The 10662-nt window shown below is 39.8% G+C and overlaps 1 protein-coding gene across 1 annotated transcript in view; it reads left to right on the top strand.

The window, feature by feature from the left end:
* The window catches only part of TRPM6 (transient receptor potential cation channel subfamily M member 6), a 166597-nt gene that overhangs the window by 120795 nt on the left and 35140 nt on the right, over positions 1–10662 (top strand). The window contains exons 26-27 of the mRNA XM_023509005.1: positions 4243–5387; positions 5576–5688. Of these exons, the coding sequence (XP_023364773.1) occupies positions 4243–5387; positions 5576–5688 (1258 nt within the window). The remainder of the gene's footprint in view (positions 1–4242; positions 5388–5575; positions 5689–10662) is intronic.

Below are 10662 nucleotides of genomic sequence, written 5' to 3'. Positions count from 1 at the left end.
GTTTTTTTTTTTTTTTTTTTTTTTTTTGACTCTGATAGTGTAAGTCAGTTTTTCCTTCTCTCTGTTGTGTGGAGTAAGATGTTTTTAGGTATTTTTCTACATTGAACATGTTCAAGTGCATTATATTTGGGAAATGCTGTGGTTTTATTTTATTTTATCTTAATTAATTAATTAATTTTTTGAGACAGAGTCTCACTTAGTTGCCATGGTGTTGAGTGCCTTGGTGTCACAGCTAATAGCAACCTCAGACTCTGGGAATCACAAGATTCTGTTGTCTCAGCCTCCTAAATAGCTGGGAGTACAAGTGCCCACCACAAGGCCCAGCAAGTTTTTCTATTTTTTTTTTTTGGGACAGAGTCTCACTTTATGAGCCCAATGTCATGAGCCACTGAGGCTGGCCAATGCTACAGTTTTAAAAAATGTGAATGCTTTAACATAATGTGCATTGTAATTCAGCAGTAGGGAGTTACAGCTTGAGCAGGTCCCATCAATATTTGACCATAAAGCATTATTGAGGAACATCTGGGAGCACCTCTCCACATGGAAAATGTTGGTGTAGTCCGTTTAAGTACTCTTGGAACTCTAGGACACTGTCACACCCCCCACAAAACCAAAATTGCCTACATCCCTTTTGAACTGGGGAGAGGTCCTGAATGCAGGGTTAATGCTACTGAATGTGGAGTCAGATGGCTTGCATTTGATACCCAGCTGTCCCCCCCGGGCAGCCCTGTGACTCTGGCCATGTGACCCAGCCTCTTTCCTGTGACAGGGATAACAGTAACACCACCTTATAGAGCTGTGATGTGCATTAAATAAAATAGTACAGGTAGAACCTTTGTAAAATGCTTGGCACATAGTGAGCACTCGGTGACCATTATGATTTTCATGATGATTATAATTATACCTGCTATTATCTCCTTTTAAGGTGTCTTATCCAAAGGCCCCCAATAAAATAATTACCATTCTTGTCTTTCCTTTATCCTCATAACTTGCACAGAGGAGACTAAAATTATAAGAATTTATTTTACGTGTTAGAATGACCATAAGGCTAGATTAAATTAATGCAGTTGGTGGTCTGGGAACATAATTAAAATATGTTTCATATTGAGCTTTAGAAAGTAAGTACCTGTAAAAGCAAGAGGGCCGGGTGTAAGGGTGACCAGGTTATTTGTCTAACAGGTTTCTATTGAAGCACGTCACCTGTTGCTGTGAATAGGTGATGGTTTCTATTGTATCCACTCGATGTGACTGCTGCTAATGGAACTTAATGAGTCTCCATTACTGCTGTTCAAACTGTACTGTTTTTGAATTAGATGAAACAGTGCACTGGCTGGAGAGGCTCTAATTAAGCATATTTGGAAGAGAATATACATATATTTTGTGCTCTTTCCCACATCATCCTTGCCAATTCTAATTTTGCAGATTCCAGAAGGTCAGGAAGCATTTGTTAAGCGTCCATTGAGTTATGGAAGTTGAGTTCTATAGCAGAGGCAAGAAAGAGAGGGTTCTAACCCATGTGGAATGTGATAAAAATGGAAAATACTACCTCTCTTTTCGTTAATTCCCATTTACAAAGCTCCCAGAAAGAACATGTAGATGAGCTTTCAATCCCTCTTATTTTAGATATATTCTAGCGATGGGAAATCTAACACTATTTTGGGAAGCACTTGTTACAGTGGAGTGTTAACCCCTTCATGGTGTAGTGGCTGTTTCTCCCTTCTCCCGAATAAGACTGGGGATCATTTCTGCAGGGGTCACGTCAGCCGCAGAATTGTTGGTGAGGATCCCTGTCTTGCTGGTTTGTGCTTTAATCCTGTCTATCAAAGATTCTCATCAGAACCACAAAACGCAGGAAGAAAAGAAAGAAAAAAAATGTCCTAATACGGAGCTTACTGAAAATTTTGGCTTTTTTCTATTTAGTTCTCGATATATTTTCAGTTGAAATGATACAATTTTGCATTTCACCCACTCTTACACATCAAAATGCTTTTCTCCAAATAATTGCATAAACTTTATAAAGTTGTAACTACTATTGTTTCTTTACTTATTTCTATGCCAAGTTTAGAAACATATAACACAGAGCATGACAGACACCCACAGCCCTGCATCTACTGTTAACACAGCTAAAGAAAATAACTATCCACAGTATAAGTGTGATTTTTAATGTCTACATAATATTCTGTCTCATAATGTAATGAATATCCATCTGCTTTAGCATGAAATTACTACCTTTTTATAAATGTGTCCCAGTATTGCATCCTTGCCACCATTGAGCTGCTTTACTCTTTTTTTTTTTTTTTGTTTGCAACATTAAGACAAATGTTGCCATGTAGATAAACTCAGTAATATCTTAGTTTTCATCTCTGATTATCTAGCGAGATGGACTATTTTATCTTCTTTTCTTATCTTTTGTATTTTATCTTGGTAAACTATCTGTTCGTGTTCCTAGGAGTCTTTGTAATGTTTTTCCTCAATACCTTGTAAAAGCTTTTGAATTATTTAAGGATGTAGATGCATCATCAAATTTGTTAGAATCTTAATTTTCCAATTTAATTTTGTTTTAAAATTTTGTATTATATTTTTGCATACAAGTTTCTTTTTGTGAACTCCAGTCTCCTATTTGTTATAATTTATTCTGTTGATTGTTGAGCTTAGCTAACTAGTTTCTTAGGGGGTGCTATAGTGAGAGACCCACGGCTGTGTGTCTCAGAATAACAGCAGTTTATTGTCTCATACTCTGACAGCTAAAAGTCCAAAATCTAAATGCGGGCAGGGCCGTGCTTTCTCTAATGCCTCTAGGGAAGAATTCTTCCTTGATTCTTCTAGCTTCTGTTGTTTTCTGGCAAGTCTTGGTGTTTCTTGCCTTGTAGATGGTTAACTCATCCCCATGTATCTTCACATCATCATCCCTGTGTATGTGTCTATGCCAAAGTTCCTCCTTGTGATAAGGATACCAGCCATATTGAATAAGGGTCCAGCCTAATGACTGTATTTTAGCTTGATTACCTCTTTAAAGACCTGGTTTCCCAGTCAGGTCACATTCTGGAGCTTGGGAGTTAATACTTAAACATATTTTTTGGGGGGTACATAAAGTAGAACTCACCCCCATCTAGAGATATTTAAAGAGATATGTATAAATAAATGTTAACCAACATATTCTTCTTTACTCTCTTTTTTCTCTAAATAAAATTGTTACATTTAATTCAATTTCAAATTTGTTTTTTAAATTTAAATTTTCTAATCATTATGGTTACACAATAGCTGCTGTAATTTATTTATTTAATTTTTCTTTTGAGACAGAGTCTCACTGTGTCACCCTTGGTAGAGTGCTGTGGCATCACAGCTCACAGCAACTTCAAACTGTTGGGCTAAAGCAGTTCTCTTGCCTCAGCCTCCCAAGTAGCTGGGACTACAGGAGCCAGCCACAACACCCGGCTATTTTTTTTTGTTGTTGTTGTTGCCATTGTTGTTTTAGCTGGCCCAGGCCGGGTTCAAACCTGCCAGCTTTGGTGTATGTGGCTGGCACCCTACCCACTGAGCTATGGGTGCTTCCTGCTGTAATTTATTTTTGTATTTGCATAGCCAAAGATGCCTTCTGTTACTTACACACAAATCAATAACTGGATATCATAATCTTGGGTTAAAGTATTCAAAGTAAATGAAAAGTTTTGCTCCAGGCCTTTTCTAAATACAGGTCTTTTAAAATGGATTTTGTTTGGAATTTGGGAAACCTACTTGAAATGCAGAGTGAAATATTTTAAAGAATCTGATCTGTAGGTTTTTTTTAATTAATTACATATTTGGTTATTGATTCTGTTTCCATCATTCTGGTTTCTTTCTCAGAATCTCTCTTTCCTACCAAAATGTAAACTGCTAGTCTATGGGAGGTATTCACGTGTTTGTCATGTAAATGAATATATTAATGAGTAAAAATGGGATGACAGATCAGATGATTGAAGGCCGTCGTCAGTGGGATTCAGAAATAGTAGAAAGAAAGAAAGGGCTAGAAATGTAGATTTGTAATTTTTTTCCCTGGGGCAATAGTGGGAATTATAGAGGATGAGATCACTTGGGCCAAGAATGTATCTTGGAGGGAGGAGGCAGAAGCCAGGCTCGACCTCTTGACTTAGGGAATAGCTAAGGCTGAGGAGCCACCTACGTATGGAAGCAGCACAGGACAGGGCGAGGCAAACCCCCCTGGCTGAGTGTGGTCATTGATTTTCTCCCTCTCTTCCCCTTTAGGGTTACAGAGACACATTTCCAGCTGAAAGAACTGAATGAAAAAGTGTCTTTTATAAAGGACTCCTTGCTGTCTTTGGACAGCCAGGTGGGACACCTGCAGGACCTCTCTGCCCTGACAGTGGATACCCTGAAAGTCCTTTCTGCTGTTGACACTTTGCAAGAAGAAGAGGCACTCCTGGCCTACAGGAAGTATTCTACTTGCAGAAAACGGCCCCACAGCTGGAGCAATATCAAGTGTGCAGAGGTGCCAGGCAGCGTGGAGCTCTCTGAGACGAAGAAATACCAGTATTATAGCATGCCTCCTTCCTTGCTGAGGGACCTGGCCAGAGGGCAGCAGCCCCCAAGGGTGCAGAGGGGAGCCCTTCCTGAGAGTACAGACAGTCAGAGAGGGGCGTCAGATGTACGAGATGACCAGGAAGAGCAAGACACAGAAAGTAGGAGAGTTGCTTCTGGAGTATTTCCTAACAGGCACGCACACTCAAAGTACGGCCAATTTCTCCTCGTCCCTTCTAGTTTAAAGCAAGCTCCTTTTTCTGCAGAAACTATTTTGCCTCTGTCCAGCTCATCTGTGGAAGGAGGTACAGATGGGCTAGCAACTGAACAGGCCGTGCGGAGAGAGGTTGCTGCTCATCTGACTTGGCAGACCCCAGTCGTCTCAGACCAGGCATCAGTGGCTGAACCCAAGGAGCAGTACCTGTCAATCGCTCAGGTGCCAGACAAGCGCGGCCAGGGGGACCAAGTTCTACCCACTGTGCACAGCACACCTGCATCCCTGGCTGCGACTTCCCTTCCTTCCCAAATGAAGAGCATGCAAACTGGAGGTGGATATCTGAACTGGTCATTTTCAGAAGACGGTGAAACTGATTTGTCGAGCATCAAGGAAAAATGGCAAACCTGCTTGCCTTCCCCTTGTAACAGAGACTTCACTCAGACTGAACGAAGCCAGTCACAGAGCCAGGGTAACTCCGTCTCTGATAATTCCACAAGATTGGCCCGGAGTAGTGATTTCTCAAAGGGGGGACCATGGCTCCAGCTAAACACTCCCTTTTGGATCAGTTCATTTCACAGAGACAGACCTTCCATTAGAAGTCATAGTTTTAGATTCCACAAGGAGGAGAAATTGATGAAGAGCTGGAAGATGAAAAGTAAGGAGTAAACTTTAAAAAACAAAACCGAAACAGTACTAAGTCCTTTGCACTGCTTCCATGTTTTAAAAATCTGTGACTCTTAACTGTGTTCTCCTGCTTCCCATTCTCTCAGCTTTTTTTTTGTAAAACAAAATGGGCCTCCTACATTATCATATCCTTTCTTATACAGAACGTTTCCCTTACAGAGCTTTCAAGATCCTCAGAAATAGAGCCGTCTTCAGGGATCAAAGCAATGTTGCTGGCCAAAGACAAGAGATTCTCAAAGAAAAAGAAGAATAATAAAAAACTCCGGGTGCCAGTGAGTGTACTCTATCCTGTCTTTTAGGTTTTGGGTCAAGTAATGGATTGATGGGTCCTGGAGGGATTGCGTTAGTTATGAGACCAGATCTGTTATAAAAGCCAGGCGCCTCTCTTAGCTTTGTTTCTCTTTATTCTAAAGTGCCACCTGCACAAAACAGCATTCTACAGAAAGGAAGACGTGAAGAATAAATTTGAGTCATTAGTGTGGCCATACTACACTGTATTGATCTGCTCACATGTTGAAGGACATTTGGATTATTTTCAGTTTTTACATATTCAAAAAAAAAAAGCTGTCATGAACATTGGTGTATAGGTTTTTGTATGGTTAGTGGTTTTCTAATTTTTGAAGAAACTTCCAAACTGCTTCCAAAGTGATTGTAACATTTTACATGCCCACTGGTAGTTTATGAGCAGTTCAGCTGTTCCACATTCTCCATTTCTTAGCCTATTTTTGTTGCTATCACAGAATACCTGAGCCTGGATATTTAATAAAGAAAAGAGATTCTTACAGTTCTGGAAGCTGGGAAGTCTAAGGTAGAGGGGCTATATCTGGCAAGAGTTTTCTTGTTGGTGGAGACTCTCGGCATGGTCCTGAGGTGGTACAGGGTGTCACCTGACAAGGTGAACTCATGAAAGACAGCCAAACTAGCTTATAATAGACCCTTCTCATGATAACTAACCCACTCCTCCAGTAACCTACTAGTCCATTAATCCGTGAATGAATTAATCCATTCATGAGGCAGAGCCCTTCATGACCTAATTACCTCTTAAATGCTCACGTTTTAATACTGTTATGTTAGAGTTTAAGTTTCAGCAGGAGTTTTGGAGAGGATGAACATTCAAACCATAGCACTCACCAATCCAGTATGCTCAGTGTTTTTAATTTTAGTTTATTAGTGGGTGTGTAGTGGTATCTCATGGTGGTTTCATTTGCATTTCTGTAGTGACTAATGCTACTGGGCATCTCTTCATCTGTTTATTTGCCATCTGTACAGTTATGCATCACTGAATGATGGGGATACTTTCGGAGAAATTCTTTTTTGTTATTGGGTGATATAAGTATATAAGAAGAGTATACTTACAGAGACCTAGGTGGCATAGCCTACTGCACACCTAGGCTGTACAGTATAGCCTATTGCTCCTAAGCTATACACCTGTATAGTATGCTACAGTATTGAATACTGTAGGCATATGTAACACAATGGTAAGTATTTGTGTATATAAACATAGAAAAGATATGGCAAAAGGACTGTATAAAAGATAAGAAATGGTACACCTGTATACTATGAATGGAGCGTGCAGAACTGGAAGTTACTGTGGGTGGAACAGTGAGTGGTGAGTGGATGTGAAGGTCTAGGACATACTGTACATTTCTGTACATTTTGAAAGCATTGTGCATTTAAGTTACACTAAATTTATACAAAGTAAAGTAATTACGTTGTGATATTATGACAACCACAACATCACTGGGCGATTAGGAATTTTTCACCTCCATTATAATCTTAAGGGACAGTCATTGTCCTAGGTGGTCTGTCATTGACCATAATGTCATTATGTGGTGTGTGACTGTCTTCTTTAGTGTCATGTCTGTTCGGATATTTTGCTCTGTTAAAAAATTGTTTTATTATCTTATTATAAAGTTGTAAGACTTTTAAAAAAAGTATATTCTAGATAAAAGTTGTTTGTTGGATAGAAGTTTTTTTGCAAGTATTTTTGTGAAAGTCTCTTGCTTAGTTTTATCCTTTGCACCGTTGTGGAAGCTGGGTTTTGTCCATTAGTTTCTGAGTGTTAACTTTGCTGGTGGTCCATTGTGATAGTCAGTGTGGAGAATAGCTCTAAGTGTTGTCCATAGAGCTGGTCTTGTTTCGGCCAGTGTCCTCAATGTTTGTATATCAGTTGCTTACAGTGTGTCTTGGAGATGCTTTATTTATGTTGGGACAACCTGGGGTTTGACATCCCCTAAAAGTAGTCTTTTGGAATCTTTAGGGAAATATTCATTTCTGATATCCTCCAGTAGAGCTTTCATTCCCTTGGGATGTTTTTTTCCCCTTCAGGGATACTTACAATGCATATGTTTGAACACTTCATGAAATCCCATAATTCCCTGAACAAATGTTCTGCTTTCGCTCTCTTCTTTTCTGCCTCTTTAACTACCTGGATTAGCTCAAGAGCTTTATCCTCTATCTTGAGATTCTTTCTTCTCCATGGTCTAATCTGTTATTCATACTTTCTACTGCATCTTTAAGTTCCCTGATTGACTCCTTCAATTCCTTAAGCTCTACCATATCCTTTCCATATACTTCATATCTTTTATCCACTTTTTAGTTCTGTTTTTCCACTTTCTCATCAATTCCCTTTATTACTGTTGCTGTCTGTATTTAAATTTCCTTTCTGTAATTTTTATTAATTCTTTATAGATAGAATCCTTTGCAGTAGCTGCCTTATGGCCCCTTGGAGTGGTGGCTCTGTTTTTGTTTTTCATGTTGCCAGATTTTTCTATTGGTTCCTCCTCATGTGTGTTTTCTTCTTGTTCACTTCCTTCTCCTCCTTTTTCCTTCTCACTGACTCCTTTGCTTTACATTATCTAGTCTTAGAGCTTAGGTGTTGAAGTGGTCTTTTGGCATAAGGCCAAAAGGAAGAGAAGGGTAAAGAGCAAGAAGGGAGAAAGAAAAGCAAAAGATAAAGAGAAAAAAAGGAAATAAAAAGGGGGGGTGAAAGGGGAGAATTGAAGAGAAGGAAAGAAGGACAAAAAGAGAGAAATGGTGGTCAGCAGGGTGCTATGGCCACACCCACAAATCTAAGTCCTGAGAGGCTGAGCTGGGTGAATTCTTCAAAGTCAGGAGTGCTTCCCCAGCCTGGGCAAAAGCAAGACCCCACCTCTGCCAAATATAGACGAAAGAAATAAAGGAAATGAAATCAGCAGTGAGGACCTACCAATACCATCTTCCCCAAGGCCAAGGCTAAAAGGGCACCCTAGACTCCTTGAGCCAGACCAATGCCATGACCTCCTCGAAGCACTCAGAGAAAAGAAGAAAAAATAGTAAAAAATAAAATTAGATAAAGAAAGTTAAAAATACAATTGTATAAGATAAAGAAAAAAAGGGGTATCTAAAAGTTGTTGGATGAGAAATTTATGTGGGAAACATGAGAAAAGTAGAAAAATCTCTACCAAAAGAGAGACAAAAGGAGGTTAAAAAAGGATGAAAGGGGCTGAAAAACCATAAGAAAACGGAGGAGCCCCTTTTGCAAATATTTTCTCTCAGTAGCTTTCCTTTTCATTTTCATAAATTTCCCTTGAAGCACATGATTTTTTTTTTATTTTGATGAAGTCAAAATTTTTTTTCTTTTTTTTCTTCTGTAGTCTATGCTTTTGCCAAAACCAAGGTCACTAAGATTTTCTCTGATGTTTTCTTTTAGGAGCTTTATAGTTTTAGTTCTTATGTTTAGATACAGAATTCATTTTGAGGTAATTCTTGTATATGGTGATGGGTAAAAACTGAGCCTCCTCTCTTCTTCCCTCTTTGCCTCCCCTCTTTCTTGAATAAGAATACTAAAATTTTCTATTGTATTTAGTAAAAAATTCTATCCTATTGTGTTCTTTTGACATCTTTGTCAAAAATTAACTGTGTAGATCTGTAACATTTTTCTGTCATTATGCTATCTTGAATTCTATAACTATAATATTGATATGATATAGTGCAAGTCCAATTGTTTTTCAAGAAATTGTGTGACTATTTTATGTTTTTTGCATTTCCATAAAAATTTAGAATCAGCTTGTCAATTTTTACAGAGAAGCCTGCTGAGATTATGAATGGAACTGCCATAAATCTATATGTCAATCTGGGGAAAGTTAGACATCTTAACAATAATGAATCTTCTTTTTTTGGGATATAAAAAAATATATTTATTTTACATTTTCAAAGGAGAGAGGGGTGGGGGACAAGGGAAAGAGAGAAAGAAAGCAGGCAGAATAAAGCGGGGAGATAGTGTGGCAAAAGGGAGGGAGGAAGGAAGGAAAGAAGGGAGGAAAGAAGGGAGGAAGGGAAGAAGGGAGGAAAGAAGGGAGGAAGGGAAGAAGGGAGGAAGGAAAGAAGGGAGGAAAGAAGGAAAGAAGGGAGGAGGGAAAGAAGGAAAGAAGGGAGGAAGGGAAGAAGGGAGGAAAGAAGGAAAGAAGGGAGGAAGGAAAGAAGGGAGGAAAGAAGGGAGGAAGGGAAGAAGGGAGGAAAGAGGGAAAGAAAGGAGGAAGGAAGGAAGGGAGGAAAGAAGGAAGGGAGGAAAGAAGGGAGGAAGGAAGGGAGGGAAGGAGGAAGGAAAGAAGGGAGGAAGGAAGGAAAGAAGGGAAGAAAGAAGGAAAGAAGGGAGGAAGGGAAGAAGGGAGGAAAGAAGGAAAGAAGGGAGGAAGGGAAGAAGGGAGGAAAGAAGGAAAGAAGGGAAGAAGGGAAGAAGGGAGGGAAGGGAGGAAGGAAGGAAAGAAGGGAGGAAGGAAGGGAGGGAAGGAGGAAGGAAAGAAGGGAGGAAAGAAGGGAGGAAGGGAAGAAGGGAGGGAGGAAAGAAGGAAGGAAGGGAAGAAGGGAGGAAGGAAAGAAGGAAGGGAGGGAAGAAGGGAGGAAGGAAAGAAGGAAGGAAGGGAAGAAGGGAGGAAAGAAGGGAGGAAGGAAGGGAGGGAAGGAGGAAGAAAAGAAGGGAGGAAAGAAGGAAGGAAGGGAAGAAGGGAGGAAGGAAAGTAGAGAGGAAAGAAGGAAAGAAGAGAGGAAGGAAGGGAGGAAGGAAGGGAGGGAGGGAGGGAGGAAGGAAGGGAGGGAGGGAGGAAGGAAAGAAGGGAGAATCTATGGCACAGAGAAAAGGTGGAGGTTAAAAGAAAAGACTCTCAGGGGGGGGGGGGGGAAGGAAGGAAAGAACCTACAAACAAAAATAGAAATAGCTGTAGTCTCCCTTAGAAGATGCATAACACAAAATCTTTGTTTTACATTTT

The sequence above is a fragment of the Otolemur garnettii genome, unplaced genomic scaffold (assembly GCF_000181295.1).
Source record: "Otolemur garnettii isolate 467f Iridium unplaced genomic scaffold, OtoGar3 scaffold00006, whole genome shotgun sequence".
NCBI lineage: Eukaryota > Metazoa > Chordata > Mammalia > Primates > Galagidae > Otolemur > Otolemur garnettii.
This window is presented reverse-complemented; position numbering and strand designations above follow the sequence as displayed.